General features: G+C 44.9%; 2 protein-coding genes across 13 annotated transcripts in view; both read left to right on the forward strand.

The window, feature by feature from the left end:
• Positions 1-22,651, forward strand: part of LOC139338632 (receptor-type tyrosine-protein phosphatase F) — a 162,684-nt gene extending 140,033 nt beyond the window's left edge. For 5 of the 12 annotated variants that reach the window (XM_070973819.1, XM_070973823.1, XM_070973822.1 and 2 more), the window contains 12 exons: positions 419-516; positions 3,999-4,122; positions 4,466-4,641; positions 9,705-9,824; positions 10,556-10,710; positions 11,513-11,798; positions 12,949-13,127; positions 16,361-16,487; positions 17,860-17,985; positions 19,001-19,155; positions 19,860-19,995; positions 20,644-22,651. In XM_070973819.1, the coding sequence (XP_070829920.1) occupies positions 419-516; positions 3,999-4,122; positions 4,466-4,641; positions 9,705-9,824; positions 10,556-10,710; positions 11,513-11,798; positions 12,949-13,127; positions 16,361-16,487; positions 17,860-17,985; positions 19,001-19,155; positions 19,860-19,995; positions 20,644-20,712 (1,751 nt within the window). In that variant the 3' untranslated portion in view covers positions 20,713-22,651. The remainder of the gene's footprint in view (positions 1-418; positions 517-3,998; positions 4,123-4,465; positions 4,642-9,704; positions 9,825-10,555; positions 10,711-11,512; positions 11,799-12,948; positions 13,128-16,360; positions 16,488-17,859; positions 17,986-19,000; positions 19,156-19,859; positions 19,996-20,643) is intronic. The other 7 variants (XM_070973825.1, XM_070973824.1, XM_070973829.1 and 4 more) reach the window with 3 other exon arrangements.
• Positions 22,652-24,472: 1,821 nt separating this feature from the next.
• Positions 24,473-25,806, forward strand: larp6b (La ribonucleoprotein 6, translational regulator b). Its single transcript, XM_070974017.1, has 3 exons — positions 24,473-24,489; positions 24,566-24,752; positions 24,850-25,806. The coding sequence occupies exons 1-3, from the start codon at positions 24,473-24,475 to the stop codon at positions 25,804-25,806; spliced, it is 1,161 nt and encodes a 386-aa protein (XP_070830118.1).

Here is a 25,806-nt window from a genome sequence, read left to right on the forward strand (position 1 = left end):
GATATCACCAAATGTCACCAAATGTCACCAACCTGTTTCAACTTGTGGCCTCTCTCTCTCTCTCTCTCTCTCTCTCTCTCTCTCTCTCTCTCTCTCTCTCTCTCTCTCTCTCTCTCTCTCTCTCTCTCTCCCCTCTCCCTCCCTCTCCCTCTCTCTCTCCCTCCCTCCCTCCCTCCCTCCCTCCCTCCTCTGTACTCTCTCTCTCTCGGCTCTCCTTCTGTTCATGCATTGTTGAACAAAGTGCACTCTCCTCACCGTTACGCAGCCACCTCATGGTCCCACTGGCAGCTTCACTCACCTTGTGGTCCAACCAGTGCTTGTGCTAGTCCATGTGCATGCCTGACGTACGAACAGCCCGATCTCACTCTCTTCTCTCTGCTCTTCTCCCCTCTTCCTCTTCCTGCTTTTCCTCTCCCAGGAATGAGGGAGCACCCGCCCATCCCTGTCATCGACCTGGCTGACCACATAGAGCGACTGAAGGCCAACGACGGCCTCCGGTTTTCCCAGGAGTATGAGGTACGAGCTCTGCACTAATGCTGTATCACCGCGTCCCTCTCTTTCCAGCATATAAATGTGTTTCTTTGTTGTGGTGTCTGGGAGGAACTTTTATGTTTATGCCTCTTTGATCCCATATGCATGTATTCTAATGGATTATGGAAGACTTCTTTCACAGACATTCTTCAGTCATTTTTACAACTCTATTACCAATCCCACCAGGAAATCAACACTTACATTAAATACTGTGAGATGCTTTTCCACAAAACTAGCAGGTGGCGAGTTGCTTAAGCAATCTGTGTGTGTCTTGATGTTTCCCCTAAGAATGTTATTTTGCAGGCGCTCTCTCCGATGCAACTCAGTGAGGGATTATCTCTTGTCAGTGTTCTTTCACCAAAAAAAACTGGAGCAAATTTGCATTTAAAGTGGCGCATAGTTGGTGTGGGGATGAAGCGAGGCCAGATGAAGAGGAAGACGCAGCCTCAAATACAGAAAAAACAAGAGTTGTCTTTTATTTATTTGTTCTGATGGTTCGATCTGTTTGGTCTAATCATCTCTACTCCTCACATTGATGGATCCAACGAGGCTGTTGGGATGATTTCAGATGGGATGATTTTCATTTTTTTTTTTTTTTACCTTCACCTTAAAGGTTATGTGATTGCCTCAGTCTGTTGTCTGTATGTTGCTACAGCGTGAAATGTTCTGTGCGATTTCTCACAGAGACAAATAACACATTTATTTCGGTGACCTCATCACCTTTCCCCAAGCTTCACCCAGAGCCCAAACTTTTATGGTCGATCTGCTCTGTCCAGCGTTAACAGCGAAAATAACACCTATTTCATGGCTTTACGTAACCGCATCATCCACCTGGTGGTATCGCTCGCATGAAGAAAACCTTTTGAACCCTGTTGTTAACATTCTGCTGTTAACATACAAAGTTTGTGTATTTTCTCTTAATATGATTTCATACATAATTTTTTCTCTGCTGTTGTTCTCCCAGCTGAATCTAATGCATTCTAGTACAACAGCAGAGCAATGAAAAAGTACCGTTTGTATGAACTAAAAGAAACCATTATGATGACAAAATATACGTTAATTATATGTTTGGATGCACATTTTATGATATGGTATATAATTCTAATGGGGTTTTTTTTTATCTGGTTCAGTGTGAAATTAACAGCTAACTGGGGAGATAATTAGGCCTTGGTAAAAAATCTGCACTCAATTAAATGCTTTCTTGTGCTGCTCAGTGCCTCTCCAGCACATCGCCCTCCCGGCCTGTTGAGTTAGTGTAAACGAATCAAGCCAGAGAAGTGGCTTGTACGACTGCAGGCAACCAGCCCGGCCCCATTCTCTCCCTACACCATTCCAAGCCAGGGAAGACCCCCTCCGCGGCCCGGCAGATGGCTGCCCATCTCTGTGCCAGCCAAGACACTGTGGCAGAGCTCATGGCGCTTTGTCACAGTCACGTTCGCCGGCTGCTCCCGTCGCGCCTTACCCCGAGGCGCGGAATTTGCAGAGGCTTCACCACTTCCTCTGCCTGATGTTTTAGGCGGCCTGACACTTCCTTCAGCACCAACGCCAGTCCGCATCACACTGAGCAATGAGCACACTGCGTAATGAGCAGAATTTGTCAATCAGGCGAGCTGCAGCTCCCCCCTGACAAGTCTTTTTATCGCAGGAAGCAATATCACGCTGCAGTCGTCATCGCATCATTATGTTCATTTGAAAGCATTTCCAGTGTGTCAGCGAGAATACCTTGGGCGTTTGCTTCTCACCTCTTTCTAACCATCTCTACCTAACTTGTTTGCTAGTTGTCATCAGTCTAGTGTGCCCGCTGTGCTCACTGAGCTCTCAAATGGATATGACATGTTGTGACTGCATATGAAATCTTTCTCTTCGTACTAGCGGGCATGGGCAGAGAAATTGGCGGTGCTGAGCTCATCAGCAGCAATAGGCCTATACACACATGACTCTCACTGCTGAGCAATTTGGAGCTGTGGTGAAAGATTTTTTCACATTTGAGCGTCTCCATATTTTTCATATCTCGTTCGGAAGCAAATAATATGCACATGGCTCTCTGTGAAAATAAACTGTGAGTCCTCAATAGCTTGTATATAACTTTTATGCCGTATTTTTATCCACGTAGGAGCCACTTGTCTCCATAGGACGATATTGTCAGAGCTCAAAAGCAATGGAAAGCCAATTTGCTGTGCCTGTGGTTCCCAGATGTACGGACACTATCTTGATTTTTATAGAAAGGCAAACTAGTGTGTAGCTTAACACCAGGACAGCAACAAAAAAAAGATTTTTTCACCCAGGATCCTAATCTCCACCCCCTCGAGGCCTCACCTTGCACCCTTTATTTTATCCACCATCCGATGATTATTATCAGTATGTGTGAGCTGTCAAGTCTAGACATGACATAACCTCTAATAATTAAATTAGTGCTGCAGCCGCGTTAAGTAAGTGAAGGAATTTTTGTGTCTTCTGATTCCTGCTGGATTTGCGAGGCAAAAGGTCTGGGGAATTAGTGGACATGGTTCCGACGTGAGCTGAGGGAGATCGATACGGAATAACAAGAGACTCTGTGACATTATCGAGCCAAGGGATGGGAGGCCGTCACATATCTCCCCCGATCAATATGTATGCAGTCTACTGTCGTCTTAACCTCAGAGACAAATGATGTAAAATAGAAAGGGTTAGAAGCAGGGAGGGGGCTGAAAGGGAGTGGGTGAGACAAAAATACGAGATAGGAGACGGCAACAGAAATAGAAGATGAGAAAAGAAAGGCAGACTGAGGATGAGAGAAATCATGGTTTCCGCAAGAAGTCATGCATGTGACTTCTCAGAATGAGGTAATTCAATAGGACCTTTCTAAAGGGAGAGAAGGAGTGTTTGTGGTTGCCTGCGAGCTTCGGCAAAAATCTTTACTCATTTCCCGGCTAAAAAGAACATTCTTATCCTGTTGGCTTCAGAAATTGGACGAATATGTTCTCTCCTGGCTCAATCTGCAGATGATGGATTTTATTTGATTTTATTTTTTCTCACTTGATTTCAATCACCGAAACCAGTGCCTTTATATTTCTTCTTCATTAGAATTCAAGGCATCAAGTGTCATGCATATAATGTACCTGCTCAGGCACCAACAGCGTAGCCAGCAGTATTAGAGTCTGCACAATCTCCTCCACAGTATGCACTCACCTGTAGCGCTCCACTGTGGCTTTTTAAGAGACGTGCTGTTGGTATATGTTCCATTTAAAGGCTTTGTTGTTCATAGTATATTGCGGCTTAATGGGCGAGTGCAGACAGTGGGGTAATTTTCCTTTATTCCCTTACCCTCCTGTCCTGTTCCATTGTGTCCATGTAACACATAAGAGCCTCCTTTTGAGCTTCCATTTTCTTCTCTTGCCTTTCCGTCTGTCTGTGTCTCTTTGCCGACTCTCTCATAATCGCTCTCTCTCTGTGTTTCTGTCTCATTTCTTTCCTGCCCTCTCTCACAGTCCATTGATCCAGGCCAGCAGTTTACCTGGGAGAACTCCAACATGGAAGTCAACAAGCCAAAGAATCGCTATGCAAACGTCATTGCCTATGATCACTCCAGAGTGGTGCTCACCTCTGTTGACGGTAAGACCTCATGTTACCACTTAACCCCTCAGATAGCCAGTGACTAAGGTTGCCATCGATCGAGAGCTTCTTCACAAGCACATTAAGGACAGTTTTCCTGCTTGCAGCTGCTCTACAGAAATCTCCAGTTTTATACATAAAGCACATGTACCCTTTTTATCAATTTGTTTTGGAAATGCCATGCATTATAAGCAATTGAGAGGCAGATTGTCCTTGGACCATGAGTGTTAATGTGCATGCTGATATTCTATCGTGCATTTTGATTAAAATGATTCAGATCTCCATCTGAGAAACCTTATTAGATCAAATAAACCATACTGTGCGTAATATGCCTTTGCTACAGCCGTTCCTGGCAGTGACTACATCAATGCCAACTACATTGACGGCTACAGGAAGCAGAACGCCTACATCGCCACACAGGGGCCGCTGCCAGAGACACTGAGCGACTTCTGGAGGATGGTGTGGGAGCAAAGATCCAGCACCATTGTCATGATGACCAGACTGGAGGAGAAGTCGCGGGTAAGGAGAGACACAGTGTCACTTACTGTAAAACACTGAGAAATAAAGCAGCCAATCACTGATGTCCTTCATTAACAGTTAATTCTTTATGATGTACTAACTTATTGACATGTCCATATACAAAGATTTCATCATATATTATAGAATTTATCAATAATAAACGGCATGTGAAGTCAATTACTTTAAATTTTTTAAAGGACCACTGTGTCAGATTTAGGGGGATCTGTTTGCAGAATATGACAGAAATGGAGTATAATATTCATCGTTATGTTTTCATTAGTGTATAATCAGCTGTCGACAGTGTCCCAGAGTGGACAAACCAAACAGAGAGTGACTTTTCAGAAGTTGTAGCTTCTCCTGCACGTTTGGAAAGGGAGAGATGACGCAAGGGGCTTTCAGTTGGTCGCAGTCTGCACCACTAGATGCCACTAAATCCCACACACTGGACCTTTAAATGTGCAAAATGATAATATTGATAATAATATATTAGTGATAAAGTAGTGGAGAAAGAGGCAATTTTCCTGTTCAAAACACATTTTCATGCAGCAGATTATAGTAGAGTAGAAGGTTTCCTTCTTATGTGATACCGCACCCTTTACTACTACCTACCAACCAATGAACCAGCGGCTGCTATGAAAGAGGAGAGCTGCAATACAAGGAGGAAAATAAGTGACGGTCTTGTAAAACTTTGAGCCGCTGAAGCTGACTCTACAAAATACTAGAGAGCCAGTGCTTGAAAGTTCACATGCGTCCAGATATGGAGTTTCCTGACATACATACTGTGTGTATACATTATGGAGCTTGACACCAGGGAAGTAACATTACACCAAACAAAGCCTGAAGGCATATAGGCGCCCGGTCCTACTTTAAAGCAGGATTTGTCAGCCTGATCAAAGTCACAGGGACTTCAAAGGATATTTTGGTTGTGTGGACAGTATCGCTTCATGTTGCTTCCCTTCTGCAGAGTCTTCAGCAATCTCTAAAAACTTCCGCATGAATTACTTCAAAATCGTCCGAGTAAAGATCCACGACAGCTTTTTACCAGTCCCCATTTTCCCTCCTGTTGTTTGTTTGCCACTTATGGTAGAGTTACTGTGGCAACTTTGCACATAATGAGAACACGTGCAGACCCTCCACTAAAAATAAGGAATATTATATGAACATGCACAGTGTAGCTACATTTAGATTTTCATAAAATTGCAAATTCTGTTTCATTCATTATTTAGAAACTGTTCAGAGAGCTCAATGCTTGATTGCTACATATTTATTTTTGCAAAACCGTGCCAAGGTTTCATAGACATAGAGTGCCTCATTTGTGTTTGCTCTTTCTGATTTGGCTCTCGAAAGCCACGGCACTATAATGAAAACTCTGAAGTTGGAGTTAAGAGGATTGTCACCAAGCAACACCCGCGTGCTCCTAAAAATACATACAAGATAATAAACGCAAGGAAGGAGCACATGGGCAACTTGAGATTGAAAATTGGGATGGGTTTATTTAATTACCATCACAGAATCATGCTCATGAATTCCTTGGAGGAAATAAATCAGCGTGGAGCCCTGCCAGTATGTGGTTCTTTATTAGTGTGTGCATACAGTGCCCTAATGAAGGAGAGTCCCTAGACTACAGACAGGAAGTAAACGAGATCGTAAATGTAAGAGTCATTTCTAAAATCCTACACATTGATTTTTGGGGGAGGCAGGCTTGGCGGGTCAGTCATTACCTGAAGCTCAGGTCATCATTCAGTGTCTGCGGTGAGTCTTAAAAAAAGCAGTTGTTTTGTCAAGTCTTGAATGACTTAGAATCCTTCAAATGTACCATCATCTGTTTTAATTTTGAGCCATCGATGCAATCAATCATTTAGGCAAACTGTGGGCACGCTGTGTCCTTTCGGAACACAGCTCATTTATTTGCACCTTTGAGAGTTTCTGCAGCGCAGATGTGTTAGATAAGATGATTTCTATCACGCATTCAGCTGATGTCAACGAGGATTAACACATCCTTGCCGATACCTCTCTATAGACTGGCAGTGTCAGAGCTCTTTGACAGATGACCATGCTCTCCTGCTTTGATCTCAGGGTCATGGCTGCACATACATACGCAGGAGGGAAATAATGGAAACACCACAACATGAGGAACTTAAAGAGAAATGAAACAACCTCTCATCCTGTCCCCACCTCCTACACACATCTGAGAATCAATGGGCTTGCCAGCACCGTGGAGAGAGATGTAGAAACCAAACCGCCCTCCACCAGTGGGGGTGGAAACATTTTTTGCCCACTTTATGTCAGGGTACACTGAAATGTTTAGTATAACACAATCAAATGGGGTGGAGTCAGCTTTGTGTGACTTCCACACCATCAGAGAGTGTTTGGCTCCACTGCTGCATGCAGAGTTTTCCTCTGCATTACTGACACTCATGCTATTGAATGAATTTTCCTTGTTTAGCATATATTCATCTGTCAGTGGCTTGAAAGGCATTTTTGTGTTCAATTAGTCTTTAAATACTGGATATAAATCACAATTACAACCTCCGCTCTCCAGAAGAGTAGCTGTTTAGTTGAATGACAATTAGCACTACATATGCGATATAAATGTCTGTTGCGATTTCCAAATGACTTTTTCCAACGCCGTGTTAGGAAGCTAGCAATGAATTGAATTCATTAAACAGCTTCTGCATCAGTCCTGAAAACAACGGTATTTAAAGTGACATTTAATGAGACAAAGCATCACGGAAAGCCGGCTGTACTCCTGATTAGACACACGGTGTTGCCACATTTTCAGTTATTTTGTCCACTCTTTGCATAAATACACATCCTCTTTTAGTCTATTTCACTCTCACATACGCACACAGACATCCACATATGGTGAGTGAGTCAACCTCCCACCACCCAGCCAGACTGATGTCTAATGCCAAACAGAGCAGGAGCTTGACAAATATGATGAGATCCGGCAGCAGGCAAATTTCAGCTTCCTCTAGCACTATCATTACTAGTTAGTAAAACCCTGAAAGGTCAGGACTTAAAATGAGACATTACTCACTGTGTGTGTGTGTGTGTGTGTGTGTGTGTGTGTGTGTGTGTGTGTGTGTGCGTGTGCGTGTGCGTGTGCGGGGGGGCAGGGGGGTGGGGGGTGGGGTGTGTCTTGATAAGAGTTCTGTGTCCTCTGCAAAAGGCCAGGTGACGACATGTGAAGAGCAAGTTTCAAAGCAGAAGCAGATGATAGTCAATCCTGCAGTCCGTCTGTGTGTGTGGACGTGTATTACTCATGTTGTGGGGACATTACACAGTCAGATTGAGGGGACCAAATGCAAGTCCCCATAATGTAATTCATTAGATTTCAGGGTGAAGGCTTTAAGGTTTAAGGTGAGGCTAAGGGTTAGGTTTAGGCAGGTAGGAGTCAGGGAAATTAGTGTAAGTCAATGTAATGTCTTCTGAAGTGATGGAAACATAACTGTGTGTGTGTGTGGGGGGGGGGGGGGTGTATTTGTATGTTTGTGAGGGAGAATATGCCACCGAAGCACAGACAGCAGAGAGATATTCATTACAGTGGTGACTGCTAATCCATATGTTTGTACTGCAAGTGGTTCCCCATCACTCAATTGAGTTTCTCCTGCAAGGTCTGCCTCTGTCTCTGAATGGGAGCTGTCACCAGAGGAGGTGAAATGTGAGGGGGTGAATTTTAGCGCATTTTGTTTGTCGATTTGTACCAGCTCGCTCAGACAGCCGAGGTGCGTCGAAATGTCAGCTCAGTGCTGCAGTATCAATATGATTAGCTGGCCCGCGCCACATCTCTTCCTCTCATGTTATCCAGATCAATAGCAGGAAGTCCGAGTCCCTGCACTTCTGATGTGGACACAGAGTTTGCAGCCGCTGTTTCTATAAGTGAAAAGGAACTTGAGCCGATTTATGGAGATCCTGCGAAATGACCAACTTGACCTCCACACATTTTCATTTTTGTCGAGTTTTAGCTCACGCTATTATGCAGGGTGCCTTTGACTGCTTTAAAACGGGTTCAGCCTCTGAAGACACAAGGTGAGTGGAGGGAATAATTAGGGACTGAACCTGCCCCCACAAATTCAGACTGGATGTCACAAGTCTTTTCCAAACAAGATTTAATTCTTGAAAACATCCATTGAGAATCGACTGAGCTTGGAAGCTGGAGGCGAGACCACTCAGCGGGCTTTTCCCAGTGTTAAGATAATGATGTGACTCATCGCCTCTAGAAACTCTCAGACCTTGTGAACAACTATTAAATTAGGCATTATGAAAATTGAATGAGGCGTGATTGTGCAACTATATGTCCAGTTTTTTAATCGAAATTACACAGAAGTAGTTTAAGACATATTTGCCCAACATTTCCAGAATAGACGCTTTAATATTGCTGGAGCTAAAATCCAGAGAAAGCCAGTAGAGACTCTCATCAGTGACAGGGAAGGGTCCTTTTTTGTCCCAGTGTAAGGGCAGTTGAGTCTTGCCAAAGAGAGGAATTTAAGCGAAAATATGTGGCAAAGGCCAGTTTGTAATTTTCATAGACACTCAGTGAAACAAAGCCACTCCTCGCCCGTGTTCGGAGGATCTTTCGCCTCGTCCACAGCGAGGTTTTTCAGTGCACATATGGAGCCAGGTGGCCGAACCTGCTGTCCATTGATGACAGGCGAGAACAGCTTTTTAGACACATCTCCCTCCACAATGTAGCGCCCAATCATTACAAATGCACCAGAAGCATATATTACAAAGGGTTGTGAACCACCTGACAATTAGCTAATTGAAAATGATCACAGGCTGGTAAAAGACAAAGTGGGCTTTTTAATGCCCTTTTGAAGCCTGCTTCAAATGCAGACATACATGGGCGCGCATGCTCAGTTTGCTCGGGTTCGTGTTTTTTTCGGAGCTGACTCTGAGTCTTCAGTTTTTAATTAGACAGTTGACAAAGCCTTTGATCTGACCCCTCCAGTGTTCCTTCCTTGTTAATCAGCGTGATCCTACAAGTGTCTCACTAGCCTCATGGTGAATGTTAGCAGCAGTTCCCTCCTGACAGTGTGCCCTCTCCCTTGCTCTGCCAGGTGAAGTGTGACCAGTACTGGCCGTCACGAGGAACAGAGACCTATGGGATGATCCAGGTCACCATGCTGGACACTGTGGAGTTAGCCACTTACAGCGTCCGTACTTTCGCCCTCTACAAGGTACAGTACTGCCTTTTTTCATTTGCTGTTATCCATATAGCGAGACATGCTGATGAAGGGCGTGTACCCAGCTGGTAATTGCAGTTCATCATTACAGGGGTCACATTTTCAAATGTAATTTCTTATTTTTCTGAAGACAGATAAAGGCTATTACCACTGGACCCTTTTTTCTCTGCAGTAATTGGTTTTTAACATCCAAGATTTGTCTCTTGTTCTCCAAAAGGCAATAAAAGATTTCAGTTTTTCACTTTGATTCATATACTTCAGTACCATGATGATGTGACTGGTGTTTCGTCCTTTATTTCTCCTCTACCCACTCTTTTTCCATTACTTACTTTTGATTTCTAACATTATTATAATTCCTAATTAAATGCAAGTCTCCAGCTGGACTGGCTACTTGGTTTCAATCAGGGATGGTGACAATGCCAAGAAGCTGTTTCGGAGACACTGTCAGAGTTCATTTCTGAAATTATACACATTATCTACACCTATGATCACAGCTATGATGTCGAGCACATTATGTGCCGCTTTCGCTGTGATAGCGTTCAAGACCTTTGCTTAAAATAGCTGCATTTCTGACAATTAATTCACTTGTTCTTCTGAAACTTTCAGTCTGAGCATATCCTGTTCAAAACGTCTTTTCCCGTGTGACAAGTTTCAGTAAGAAAAGGAGCCAATTGCAGTTTGCTGTGTCACTGTACTGTATCTTTCTTCTTTTCTGACTCCTGCAGAATGGCTCCAGTGAGAAGAGAGAGGTGAGACAGTTCCAGTTCATGGCCTGGCCAGACCACGGGGTGCCGGAGTACCCCACCCCCATCCTGGCCTTCCTACGGCGGGTAAAGGCCTGCAATCCTCCCGATGCAGGGCCCATGGTGGTCCACTGCAGGTGGGTTTAGACGGCATGGAGCTCAGTGTGTGTAGGTGAAAAGCTAATTCTCACCATCGCGTGTGTGTGTGTGTTTCTCATGGCTTTGTTAAGACAGTGTGTTCTTTCATCAAAGATTAGTGCCAGTACAAATGCAACCAAGATGTCGAAATCCTGTTTTTAGAGTCAGCTTGTTTCTTCCCATGAATATGACTCAATAATTCTGTGTTGCACATGTTCTGTATAATCACAAACTTTGTGCAGAATCTTTTCACTTTCATCACAGTCCAGCTCTTGTTGTGTGAGGCACTAAATCAGCTAACCTGGAAAGCACCGTGTCTAGTTTTCAGAGCAGTACATAACGCATTACAACACTATTCCCTTGATAGATCTCAATTTTTGGTTTCCATGCTTTGTTGAACACACATAACCGCAATTTATGTGAAGTAGCATTTTGATACACACACGTACTGGGTAGTGTGATAAGCATACACACAGCAAAAGAGACTGAAGGGTCGCATTCACATGAAAGCTGACGCCTCATAACGCAGAGCCGATTTGTACCTTGTATGATAAATGCTCCTGGTTGATATATCAGTGCCGATGAGATTAAATAATTTATAATGGCTGTGGATTTCTAGTTCAGCGCTGACAACCTTGTGCTTTAGTGCTAGTTTTATCTCCACAGATGTTTACCAATGTGTTTGTACTATCAGTGGATCTTGTTATACAGTGTAAACAGACGTGAGACAGTAACCTGATACGTATAGTGAAACATTAAGGTGTTTATCGCCTGCTCTCCATCTCTGTCTCCCACCATCAGCGCGGGCGTAGGCAGGACTGGCTGCTTCATCGTGATCGATGCCATGCTGGAGCGCATGAAGCACGAGAAGTCTGTGGACATCTACGGCCACGTGACGTGCATGCGCGCCCAGAGGAACTACATGGTTCAGACCGAAGACCAGTACATCTTCATCCACGAAGCCCTGCTGGAGGCCGCCACCTGCGGCAACACTGAGGTGCCGGCCCGCAACCTGTACGCCCACATCCAGAAACTCACCCAGCCCCCGCCCGGCGAGACGGTTACTGCCATGGAGCTGGAGTTCAAGGTGACTGATAAGCACACACCTGAGACGAGTGTTACTTAAGGCTCTATGTGACGACGTTTTCAGGGTAATAAATTAACTTTTAATTTTTCCAGCGCTGTATTTGACTCCTGCAGGATGTAATGAAGCATTTAACAAAAGACCTTTCAGAACAGCCATTTCTGATTTATACCACCCTGAATAGTTCTCAGGGGTGACATTGTAACACTCGATGGGAAGTGATGTGAGTTTTTGTTAATAATTAGCAGGAATTAGAAAAATTAGGTTTCCATTCTGCCTGTGTTTCTCAATCCAATCAGATCTGCAGGCACCAGCTCATCAAACTGCGGACTGCATTTGCCAATTGTGACCTTCTGTCCAGGGTGTCGCTACTGTGCCGATCACGCAGAAGTTTAAGCACATTTGAAATAATTATTTCATAGTAATTTGTCTTAGAAACTGGTGCTGAGACATCCCAGCAGTTGCAGCAGCATCACATGTTTCAGGCACAAATGGGCCGCAGCAAACACACAAACGCATCAACACACCTACGCGTGGAGAAATACAAAATGACTGACACTCGCACGTACACACAGCTGGTGTTCAAGGTGACTCGCAATCACACGCGCACACCTTCTGTCAATAGCCATCGACTGTGATGTTATTACACACTTTCCTCCCAGCGCGGCTCTGTCATTAGCCCTCTTACGACCATGATCCATTCTGTTTGAAGTGATAATAGCATCTACGCTCCTGCCAACGATGGAGAATGAAAGAGTGAGAGAATGATTGCGGCGTATGTGGGGGCCACAGCCTCCGTGCCCACACAGTCTGGCCACAACACACACACACGCACAAATTATTCCGGAGTACCATGACTGTCCATACACACTCCTGTGCTGTCCATCTGTGCTCTGTCCACTGCCAGCACCGAGCCTGTCACGCCCACAGTCCTCCAAGCTCTGGGACTGCATGGGAGACGAGCCCACTGCGCTTAGCTATACCTACCAGCAGATCTTGTTATTCATCTTGACAGGAACCTCAGGTCTAAATAGAGACTTCTGACAAGGAAGCGTTTCACATCTCTTTGTTTGTTTACTCCAGGTCACAGGTCATTAATTTATTCTCTCCATCTCTCTCCCCGTCTGGTTTCTTCCCACCTTCCATTAAACAGAGACTGGCCAACTCCAAAGCCCACACGTCACGCTTCATCAGCGCCAACTTGCCCTGCAACAAGTTCAAGAACCGCCTGGTCAACATCATGCCTTTTGAGTCCACTCGCGTCTGCCTGCAGCCCATCCGTGGCGTCGAGGGCTCTGACTACATCAATGCCAGCTGCATTGACGGCTACAGGTCAGCAAAGGACTTTCTGAGCTGAATACAATGAGTGTGAGGTTAAAGTGCTGACTCTGAGCTTTAAAGGACGAGGCGGCATTGTTCTATATTTATCCTACTGTCAACAAATCGCATGAAAAGACCAACCAAAAAACTCTGAGCCCAATCATTCCTACTGAAGAAAAGGGTGCACAAAGGCAGCAGCACTGTGATCCCAAACATGCATGCAAAGCAATCAGCAGTCTTTTTATGGCAACACAGTGAGGTAGTAAGTCACCTGTTATTCCAACTGAGCTGCTTGTACCAGACTAAAGACAGCAAGTGAAGATGGCTGTCATACAGGTCTGGCGGAGCATTTAGGGAAGATGCCAAGTCCCTGCTGTTATTAACGAGTCGTAGACTTCAGGTAGACATTGATTGAGCAAGACCTGCAAGGAAATATTAAATGCAATGACTTCATTTAGGTTTATGTGAACTTTTCCATGGTTCCTCTGATTAATCTGATGAAATCTGAGCGTCTGCACTTGCAGTCGTTGTCTGATTTCATCTCCAACATCCTGGAGTTCAGAGCCAACACTCGCTGTTTCTGATACCCTCCTGACCGCACTGAATGTGCAGTTGTTTTCTGGTATCAGAGATTGTTATAGGTGTGAAAAATACAGTAGGTAATTCACTCGATAAAAATGTATGGGAGGGGACTCGGGATGAGTCCGCAGCGGGCAGTATCCAGTTGCAAGAATTACTCCTGCCTTTGTCAATGTGGCTCTCATCCGCTGAGCCACTACTTCTCTCATATCGAAGCTGCTGCATGTCCTCGTGTGCTCTGTGAGTCCAAATTGCTTCCTAGAGGGAGGGAGATGAAAAGGCAGGCCTCTGTTGTATATCTATATAAGTATGGGCAGAGACAGACGGCACCGACTCTTCCGTGGATGAAGTGTACAGCGAGGGGACGGATTTAGCCAGCCTGAAATGCCACTCGGTCCATATGGGGTTCTGCCTCGTACCGGGCCGTGACAGAGACACCTCCGCCCCCACCCCTCTGCCTCCCTCCTCCCTCTCCCGTCCTGTTGTTAATGAGAAGTTGCTCTGCAGAGACCAACCCTCCATTGTTGCTGTGTAAATAGCATAATTGCAGCAAGAGAGTATTGTAATGAAGTGTGTTTTCTAAACCCCTCTCTCCCTTTTTTCTCTCCTCCTCCTCTGCTTCTTCTCTCCTTTTCCTTCTATTTCCTCCTCTATTTTTACCCCTTTCTATCTCCGTCTCTCCCTATTCTCCTGCCTAATCCGTCTCCTTCGCACCCTTTTCCTCACTCGCTCTCCTCCCACCCTCTTCTCTCACTCGCCATCTTAATTTTCCATCCAGACATCATGGCAGAGACAGACATATCCGGGTGGGGACCTGTTGTGTGCACCAGTGGCTCTGTGTGATTAAGCTGCTTTTAAAGCCAGGGCATAAATAAAAACTAAACAGTGGCCTCCAGTGCCCTTCACCCCAGCTCCTTCAAGAAAAGCCAATAATATGCTAAGCTAATGAGAGGCGAGCCATTGATTCCAGCTATGCTATCAGGGGCGCGAGCCCTGGATATGCTCCGATGCAGGCTGTAGTTTTAGCATTGTAATGAGGTTGAAATGAAACACTATGTCCTCAAGCACTGCAGTCATGTGGGATGATGCGGAGAGTGCTTTGTGCTGTTTGGCAGCGCGCTCATCAGGACACTGTGTGCAGAGAAATCAGTATTGTGTGATACGGTTAGAATTGTTTTTGTTTTGGCTAGGGGCTGCTCTGTGGGGAGGTTAGAGGGGTCCACCCTATCAATTTGAAATTTAACATTCATCCCCTGCTTAGTTTCCCTTCCCGCTCTTCCTCCTCTGCTCCTGCTTTCCCTTTTCATACAGTCTTGTTTTCTTCCTCTTCCTCTCCCTCCTCTCCTCCTCAGCAGTCAACCCTTCTTCTTTGCACTCCGATGACCAGCTGGAGAGCAACGCTCGCTCTTTTCATCTCCTCACATTTTCCTCTTCGCATCTTCTCCCTCCACTTTGTACATCTCCTCTCTTTACTTTGCATTTCTCTTTCCCCCCGTTTTCATCTTTTTAATTTGATTCCTCACTCTGTTGACTTCCCCTCCTCGTATGCCATCTCCTCTCCTCTCTCCGCCAATCTGTTGTTTCTTTATTTGTGTGAGCGAGGCCCTGAGCATATTCTAATCTCCCGGTTCCACATTAGTGCCTTGCCTGCAGCTCCTTCATTAGCTGTTCAGCCATGGCCCAGTGTGCGACTGTGTGCGTGTGTGTAGCAGCGTGTCTGAATATACATGCAGAGCTACGGCACGCATGCATTGGTACACCTGGATGCTCATGTGCTGCAAACATGTGAGTGTGTGCTTGCACAATGACGCGTGCGTGTGGCGTTGGATTCCTCAGCTCCCTCTCTCTCTGTTGATCAGTGCGCTGCTGCCACCTGCTGTTCAGCAAAGAAACTGCTCGGCTGGACCAAAGTCACGTAGGACACCAGCACAGCTCTGGCACCTCAGTGGATGAGCTCATCTCTAGTTTAGTGAGCATATCAAGTGCTCTCTCTCTCTCTCTCTCTCTCTCTCTCTCTCTCTCTCTCTCTCTCTCTCTCTCTCTCTCTCTCTCTCTCACACTCTGTGATGTGTTACAGAGAGGAAGGAGGAAGAAGTAGAAGATCCATTCAAGCTTGAATAGCTCAGTGCTGATGATAGTTGCCACGGATTATTTGCTGTGTTCATTAAATGTGTAGGGATTTGTCTTATTGGCTTTATGGCGGAGACATTTTAGCAAACAGTACAAGGACAATAAGCTCTTACATGCTCTACAGTTTGCAGCTGAATGCTTTTTAACAGCGTGGTCTTATGGGTTTTGATTCCGTATCCTACAAGTCTTGCTAATGTAGGTGCTTTGTGTATTAATGTCCACCAAATGTTGTGTGTTGCTTTCAAAGAACAGCAGCGGAGGAACACAGAAGGCCTTTGAATTGTATTTGAATGAATCTGCTTCTGAGTGTATTTGAGCATTTTATAAGGCATCAGTTTAGGTGAATGTTTTATATCTTGTCTGTTATTAAATTTGGGCCTTTTCCTCTCCTTAGCCTACCACTCCTTTATCACAGAATCATTTTCTGCTTATTGCTGTGCGATGTGCTTTATGATACTGGCTGTAAAAGCACCATAAACTTTATAATTATTATGTGCAGTGTTTAATGCCTCCTCTATGCGCTGTTATGTCTTCAGACAGCAGAAGGCCTACCTGGCCACACAGGGCCCGCTGGCAGAGACCACCGAGGACTTTTGGAGAATGCTGTGGGAGCACAACTCCACCATCGTCGTCATGCTCACCAAGCTACGAGAGATGGGACGGGTGAGATGTGAACACACACTATGCAGCACCTGTAAGGTCACTGGACCATTCCAGGAAATGATACCAGTCTCGAGTCGGTTCAGCTAAGCTGCTGCGTCACACTGCTCAAATATTAATACATTCCAACCCTGAACAGTAACTTTGGTTGAAAGTTAACTTCCTTATCACCATGGCTGGAATGCATCTGGGCTGAAACCAGCCTGCTACTGTGCCAGACTTATCAATAATTGGTTGCGTTCCAAGCATACCGATAATTCCTGTCCTGTGTGACTCCATCACATGAAAATGGGATCTGTTGAGGGAACATGGAAGCTAAAAAGTGAGGCAGACAGTAAACGTATACAAGGTCAGGCAGACCTTGTACACATATACTGAACATGTCTAATTCTGATATAACATCCCCAGATTGTTTGGAATTCAACAAAATTTAGAGTTGAGTTTCAAAATATCAGCAGTGACCTTGAAGAAACTTTGCGGATTTTGGGGATCAACAGGCACCACAAACAAGTCAGGGGGTGAATCTTAAACACAGAAGTTCAACAGTTATGGGAAATGCACTTTGCTTTCTTGGCCAGAGCTGGATGAGAAAATCAACACCACCCTCACAGCTGTCCTTTAGAAATAAGGCTGCAGCCAGGAGATGGTTAGCTTAGCTTAGCACAAACACTGGAGAAAGGGGGAAACAGCTAGCCTGGCTCTGTCAGAAGGGACTTCCTGGATTCTCTGCCAGCTTGCCTTTGATTCCATGTGTCATTTTTACTTTTGGACAGGGCCGGGTTAGCTGTTTCCAGTCTTTATGTGAAGCTAAGCTAACTAGCTACAGGCTCCAGCTTCTGTATTTAAGGGGCAGACATGAGAGTGGTATCAATCATCACATCGAACTAATTAAAAAAGAGAATGAGTGAATCTCCCAAATCATCAAACTACTCCTTTAGGGACAAAAATCAGTGCACTCATCATGATATCAGTTTGATTGAATGTCTGACTGGGAAGGTTTTTGTGATTATGCAGGTGATTGTGACAGCAATCAGCTGCATTTTATAGCTTTTATCACCCTCTCATCCATAGTCATTTTATGAAAGGAAACGCCCATGCACACCGTCGCTGTAGTTAAGCACACAAGCAAATTAGGTAAATATTTTCCCACTTAAGATGAATCTGACAGTTTTTCAAAACCACAGATTAGCCTCAAATCTCTTTTGTAAGCAGAGACCTTGTCATGACTCACAATGCTAAGTTACAGAAAGCCGCGCTAATCATATCCTGCACTTGTGCGTCAGGCAGTCGGTGTGTGAAGCCTCGTTTTCTGTGTTTGGAAAAAGATTCTTCAAAATGTAGGTGCCTAACATTTTTCCTCCCTCTTCTTTTGCAGGAGAAGTGCCATCAGTACTGGCCAGCGGAGCGTTCAGCCAGGTACCAGTACTTTGTGGTGGATCCAATGGCTGAGTACAACATGCCCCAGTACATCCTCAGAGAGTTCAAAGTCACAGATGCCAGGGTACGCTGCATTCACTGCATCTGTGCCCTTGTGTGTGTTCTTGTGTGTTTATGTGTGTGTATATATATATCTTGGTGGGGCGTCGGGGGGGGGGGGGGGGGGGGGGTTGATTGGCATTTTACACAAACACAACCATCCAACCCAAATCCATCTTAATTTTAGGTTTTCATACAAATGCTGACAGTCGCGCTAAGTGTTAAGAATTATACCGACTGAGATTTCAAGGTAGAGATGATCAGAACGCATCCCGTGTTATTTCTCCTGACAGGCTGACATCAAGTGAATGCACCATCAAACATGTTTACCCGGATTTAGTAGCAGTATGCTTGCTCTATGGATTGTGTGTGTGTGTGTGTTTCGAGATCACTGTGAAAATACATGAAAAGCATAGCCTCCAATCCCCGAGGGCCAGTTCTTCAACTCCCTGTGATGCAGTAGTTTCAATGGGCTATAAATATACTTTACTGTCATCAGAGTGCCCATAGCACAGCAGCACTCTAATCCCACATCCACCCCTTCTCTCACATATATACAGTATGTGCATTGAAAGAGACGTAGATTGGAAATAAACTCCTTCCATGCAAAAAAAAAAAAAAAGATTTAATTCACACATGCTGACTCCACTGTGCTGCCGAATGCGTGACTCCACGTTGCAGCTGAGTGTTTGTCGGTCCTGGTCCTCGAGTGCCTCATCCCCTCTGGCGTCCTCCTCAAACCAGGTCGTCGGTTTTATTCATATTGCATCCCAGGTGTAAATTAGATAATGAGTCGGCTGCAGTGAAAACCAGCAGGGTTACGCTACTCATGGACCTCGACTGAGAAGCTGTGTTTTTCAAAGCGAAGGCCACAAAGAGAGAGATGTGTGAAGCACAAACTGCAGAGGGTTGTGTGCTCATGGAGGTGAATTAAAGCATCAGAGAAAGCTGATGCACAAAATATACATCACATCAGCGTCTCTGTCCGTCTGCAGCGTGCCTCTTAAACCTGCTTAAACTCCTTATTTGCTGCCCCACAGGACGGCCAGTCCAGAACAATCCGCCAGTTCCAGTTCACTGACTGGCCCGAGCAAGGAGTGCCAAAAACTGGAGAAGGCTTCATTGATTTCATCGGACAAGTGCACAAAACCAAGGAGCAGTTCGGACAGGATGGACCAATCACTGTACACTGCAGGTAAGGAGGAAAAGTGGCTCCGATCCATCTGAAAATGAAGACAAATCTGCAGGCGTGAGGGAAGCTGCTGCTTCAGAGCTGTGCACATGTTTGCAGATGGCACATAATCTGTGTTCAATACACACAAAGTACAAGCAGTTGACATCATGATGGAGGTTTGTACCATGTTTCAGATTTCACTGCACTTTAACGCCACCTTTAGCACTTTTAGATCACTCAGTGTGGAAAATCACATTTAAATGCTGTTCCGAAATGTTCTCATTTCTACAAATTGCACTCGGTAGTTAATTTATTAGGTACAAGTAATGAAAATAGTGTCTTAGGTCTGCATAAGTCCTGCCTTCATGAAGGTTATAATGTTGATTTTGTGTTGAAAATCTTTTAAAGAGGCATTTATTCAACTTTATGGTAATTCAGGAGGCTTTAGTTTGTGGTGCTGTTGGGGTGTATTATTCATACAGTGCATTATAAGAACAAAAGAAACCAAAATAGGCATTATAATTCATGTCACATGCAAGCGGGTCAGGCAGACATTTTTTCATAAAACCGCAGTCTGGTCAGGCTTTTTTGTTCAGAGCACCTGATGTGAGTTTCCAAAGTACAATGAGCTTTAATTTTGAACAGTGAAGAGTTTATGAGCCTTAGACAGGAGAGGTAATAAAACTGTCTGTGTGTGCGTGTGTGTGTGTGTGTGTGCTCCTCAGTGCCGGGGTGGGCAGGACCGGAGTCTTCATCACCCTCAGCATTGTGCTGGAGAGGATGAGGTACGAAGGAGTGGTCGACCTCTTCCAGACAGTGAAGACGCTTCGCACCCAGCGGCCTGCCATGGTGCAGACCGAGGTAAGAGCAGACTGCCGACGGGGATATCGTTCATACACAGCGACAGGATGGCGTTCCAAAGTCAGAGCCGCATATTTTAACAAAAACTTGATGTTATCTGAATGTCCTTTTTTTGACTTCTTCTTTGATGGAGATTTTAGAAATCTCACAGTGCACTGAGCCCGTGCTCTCACCAAAGTCCAGTGTCAACACATAATACATCAAACAAGCAGAGCACCTTAAAAACATAGTGAAGAAGTCATGGTGTGAATTTAAATGAGTACATAAACACTTTAAGATTAAAAAAAAAGTTCGATTACCGTGACACAGAAAGCTGTTGTTTCATTAACGCCTCTAGTGCAAACACTCCTAATTACTGCAGCTATATTTGTTTATCTGTGAGGATCCCTATTAGCTGTGCCCTAAAACACAGCCAGCTATAGCTTTAGAGGAGAGTCACTTTATTACTTTGGTGCACTTTAACAATCTGAACAGCACAGAACGCTCTCTGCATCCTAAAACAGCTAATGGAAAACACTCCCCTAAAAAAACCTTTTAACCGGGGAAAGAGTGTAAGAAGGGGTCCCTCTTCAGGACAGATGTGCAGAGAACAGACTAGAAATCAGGATGGCAGGTCTGAGCCGTGACGTTCTCTCCTCCTCTCTGCAGGACCAGTACCAGTTGTGCTACAGGGCAGCGTTGGAGTACCTGGGGAGCTTTGACCACTATGCAACATAACCACTCCCGCCGCGCAGCCTCCCTGGTCAGACCTCTCAGGAGTGTGCCAAGTGTCCCATCTCAGCCACCATCCACTCACTTGACCCCCTAAAACCCGACCCCCCCCCGCAGCTACCGGGGGGGAGGAGAAAGGGACGCGCTTGCAGACCCGGCGACGGGTTCAACCAATCACAGAGATCCATGCCGACTTAACCAACCACATGAGATTTTGCTTTAAAAATAACAACAGGAACATTACGATGACTATGACAAATATGACAACTCTTGTACAGAAGCGACAGCGCAGACGGGCCGCCCGCCTCTCTGCTCTGTCCAAGCCAAACCTCCCTGATTGTCAAAGGCTACTGGTAGCACTAAGAGAGCGTTCTCTCTGCTTTTCTGTTAATTTTATTGTCAATATTATGATTCATCATGTTAAATGTTATTGTTAAGCGCATTTGTTGTTTTGAATAATCATTTTAACACCAGACATTTCTTCTGTCTTAAACTGCCCAGCCTGGGGCGCGCATTATTTTCATAATCGGTACTTTTTTTTATTTTGTATTTTTATTTTAGGGTACTTTAGCACAAGGGACATGTATTTTTAACACGTTCCTAGATACTAATACAGGAGGACCACTGTTCTCTGAGCTGCTGTCAGATTTCTTTTGTCACACGACATTATTGTTTTATTCATATTATGCGTCATAAACGTTGTGTTTGGTCTTACTCAGTTCAATAAGTCAAAAAAAATGCCTTTTCACGTGCTGTTTTCGAGAAAACAAAACAAAAAAAAATCAACTTTGAGAAAACGGATTTCAGAGCACACACTTGCTAAAGTTTGTCCTTCTGTAAACATGGTAGCTAGATATAAAACAAGGAGTGAATTAGCTAACAAGAGACTAAATCAGAGGTGTACAGAAATGGAAAGCACATGATTTCTATGTTACTCGTTTCCTTTGTTTTTCATCAGAAGCCTATGGCATTGAGGCCTTCATGCTCCACAGCGGAGAACTTACCTGAGGAAAACAGACTTTTATACCCAAAGGGTAGTTGACAGAAAATAAACTCCCTGATCTCTGAATATTGTTGCTCTTCAAGTCCCTCCCATCTCCTCACTGCCCATTAGCCTGGTCGGCTCGCTGGAGTTGAACCGCACGAGGCCGAAAGGAGCGGAAGTGGTTCGTAAGGGCCGAGGAGCAGAGCCATGAACGCTGGCACCTGTACAGAATCAACCATTCCTACCAGAGGGAGAGAGACTCAGCCCTTTGGACTGAAACCTGATATTATTTTATACAGAAATAGAACTATAAATATATATATATATAATTATGATTGATTATATATATGTACAATTACACATAGATATATACACAGCTTCAAAGGTATATTGTTAAAAAGGATTCATTCTGCTGATCTACCAACGCTAGAGACTGCAGAGAGCCTGCTGTCCTAGAGTGTGTATTAATGGAAACACCGTTGTATCTACTGTACTACCAATGTTAACTTCGACAGCTGGTTGTCCGCCTGACTGAGGAAAAACAGCACAACCCCCCACCCCACCCATCCAAACGGACGACTCCTCACTCAGCGCGGGCCATCGCACCACTCAAGCACACGTCTTCTCCCACACGAGCCGCAAGAGGGGAGCGTCCGGTCCGGCGGCGGCGGCGGCGGCGGTGGGAGGGAGGGGGGACTTGAAAAACGCTGGCGAAAAACTAAAATGTTCATTTTTACCTTGTGAATGCTTAGTGCTGTAGGGGTTCGATCTGTTGTACACACAGTCTGTTTTCTATTTGTTGATAAAGAACTGGAATTTAAAAAGAAACTGTTGATGAAAAAGAAAAAACATTGATGTTAATAAAGTTAAATAATTGGGTTTTTGTACAAATTCCGGCTTGTGACGCTTCGTTTCTTCATCCTGTTGTTGTGAATTGTTACATTTTTATCTGGTAAATCTTTTATAGGACAAGTTTACTCCTTTTATCTTTGCCTTTATGGTCACCGGGAGGCTTTTTCTCCCCTTTCCAGAGATGTTGCCGTTACTCTGCCCAAGAATAATACCACAATCATTTTAGTTCATTATCATGTGTCAAGGCTTTTCTAATGATTGCTCCAACGATGCACCACAATGTTCAGGTGCTTGAAAGTGAGTGTGTGTGTTTGCAGGAGTGTCTTAACTACATGCACCACCTCAAGTGTCACCAACTCATCACTAATTATTTCCTTGAGGTCTTTAATTCCTGTGATTCTGTTTTGTCTCTGTGCTCTTCTGGCTGGTTTGAGGTGGGCGGGGCTCTGTTGGAGAAAGATGATGTCACATACTTGTGTGGACCAATCAGAATTCAACAGTTAAAGAATCCAAATCTGAACTAGTTGTTGGGTTGTTTACTTATGTTGCCATGGAGACACTGTCAGTCAAATCTGATCAAATCACGCCCACACAGTCGCTGCCTGAGACATATTTTCAAAATCACGCCTCATTTACCTCCATTTCAGTCAAATGTCCCAGTTCTTACTGTCATTTATGCACCGCACAGCGCCCTCAAAAAAAGTAGCATCCATGGCTTGTACGCCACTTTCTGCTCGCAATCCCACAATGCAATGTAATCCTGTTATGTGGATGGGAAAATAACAGCCATGTAACACTTCACCTGACAGCGAGGACGCACTCGCTGTAGAGTTAAATGCTGTTGAAGTGTTTCTCGTATAGTGCTGAAGTGAACGAGGAGCGTTTAAGGGCTTCGTGTGGTGACAGTTGTTGGATCAAACCAGATCAAACCACACCCGCGCCGCTCTGATGAAGCAGATGTGCTCATAATTACAGATGACTTCAGCTCCTTTTAACGTGCCTGCTTATTTTGTCCCAAATATTTCATCTTACAGAGATAAGAAGTTCTCAGGTGCTTTGATTTTTCTTTCTTTCTTTTTTTTTTTTTTTTGATCAGCTATTTTTCCTTCGAAGCGAGACTTCATCTCCAGTCCCCTCACTCGCTGCCGTTGGCTCACCAGCAGCCCACACAGCCTGCTAAATCACTGCCTCTTCATGTCACATAACCGTAAAAAAAAAAGTTGGGATGCTGTGCCTGTGGAAAAGCCTGCAAAGGTTTGGGTTTGTGTGTTTATCCCGTGCGTAATGACTGGAACATATGGAAAAAAAACAAGCATATTCTCATGCAAATGATTTGTTGTTGATTTCGACATGTGGGAATGATTCAGGCAGCAGCAGAAACATACTGAATTATTTCAAAACAAAAGCTCGCTCAGGATGTAAAGCTGGATTTAAAGGCTGATTACCGCTGCTGTTTTATGCTCATGTCCTGCTTTATAGTGTGTGTTTGGGGTTCAGCAACATCATAATTTAGATTGTGCACTTCGCTGCAGAAGTTCACGCCTTTAATGGTGATGCTCTGTTGTGTTATGATGAGAATACTGATACACTGCTGTCATCTCTGCCTCAGTTCTAGCAGCGATAATATTCTGTTCATGACATCTAATAGTTTGTGCACTTTCCTTTTTAAATATGCATTTTGAGATGTATTAGTAGTGATGGAGGTGGTGCAGTGTGATGTGGAATTTTGCTTTTAGCATTTTACAAAATTTTGTTTTGGATCCCACAGAACCAGCTGATTGTGTTTGTATGAACTGTATCCAGGTGTGTGTTTTTCTTCAGTCAGTAGTATTAACTTTATGTAACCTGCTGCTTTTCCATCACACCTGTCTTTACCAAGAAACAGCCCAAACTACAGCGCAGCTCAGCGACCCATCCATAGGAGATACAATGAGTAATCCCATTGGGTAAGAACATTGAAAACGTATGGTTGACTAATCTACACTGCAGAAAATCATGATGCTGAGTCATGTGTTCTTGTAGACATGATGCACAATCTGCCCAAGATAAAGAAGACCATGAAGGTGAGTTGCTCTGCTTGAAGATTAAAGCCCAGTTGGAGGATTTGTTCTCCGACAGCCACCTGGCAAAAGACAGCTTCCTGCTGAAACATGTGCAGAGGAACAAGCAGGGCTACGTCAGTCTCAAGCTCCTCACTTGTTTGAAAAAGGTAAAAAAAGTCTGCTTTCTGTGTACATTCCTCCAGTTTGAACAGAAAGAGCCCAGTAAAATGCAAACAAAGCTGAAGTTGCCACTGTTTGTCGCAGATAAAGGTCCTGACCACAAACTGGTACTTGACTCTAGCAGCAGCAGAGAACTCAGAAATCCTGGAGGTGAACGATGAACGCACCAAAGTGAGGCGGCTGGAGCCGCTTCCCAAATGGCTGCTGTGCTCCCCCACGACCAAGCTCCTCCTCGCCTGGAACATTTCTGCGGAGACAACCAAAGAAGGCCCGAAGCGCCTTTCGCTCTCAGAGAGGATCCTCCAGAAGTTCAGCGCTCACGGCAGCATCACCTCCGCCTGGATCCTGCATCCTGGCAAAGAGCTTCCCGGGGAGCTGCAGTGCTATGCCAAGCGTCACAAAAAGCTTGGCCAACGTTTGTGTGCAGTAGTGAAGTTTGATCGTTTGGAGGCAGCTCGGAGGGCCTACAGTGCGCTGAAAGCAGAGGAGCAGAGGTCTGATGGTGAGGGCATGCGTGTGGAACCTTTGGGCTTCCAGTCAGTGCACTCCGTCACCGAGGAGGAACCACCAGAGGAAGATAACCACGACCCTCCTGGAAAATCCGAGGAAAATCCCCATGAAACCTCGGGGGATTCAGCCCAGGTGGAACCCTCTTCACCGGTTAAAGTTTCTGACAAGACTCCAGACACACCTCAGCCCCGAGAGTCCTCAGATAACTCCATCCAAAGAGCCTCTGAGCACTTCCTCACCAGCTGTTCTGGCCAGCTCCTCTCTGGTTCAAAGCAGAGGTACATTAGGACGAGCTGGTGCTCTGGAGACTGTGATAAAGGTAATTCTCAGAGCCCCTGGGTACTCAGGCGCAAATTTGCAGCCAGTGCATTAAACCTCAAGGTGGCTGGGCACCTGAACGTGCTCTGCTTGGTGCAAAGAGTGCTGCGTCAGCCCCTCGGCCCTGATGGCACCAAGGGCTTTCACAGCAGAAGGGCACCGCTGTGGAGATCCACCTCTCTTGCATGGAGTAACACCACCTGTGCTGAATAA

The sequence above is a fragment of the Chaetodon trifascialis genome, chromosome 11 (assembly GCF_039877785.1).
Source record: "Chaetodon trifascialis isolate fChaTrf1 chromosome 11, fChaTrf1.hap1, whole genome shotgun sequence".
Classification (NCBI taxonomy): domain Eukaryota; kingdom Metazoa; phylum Chordata; class Actinopteri; order Chaetodontiformes; family Chaetodontidae; genus Chaetodon; species Chaetodon trifascialis.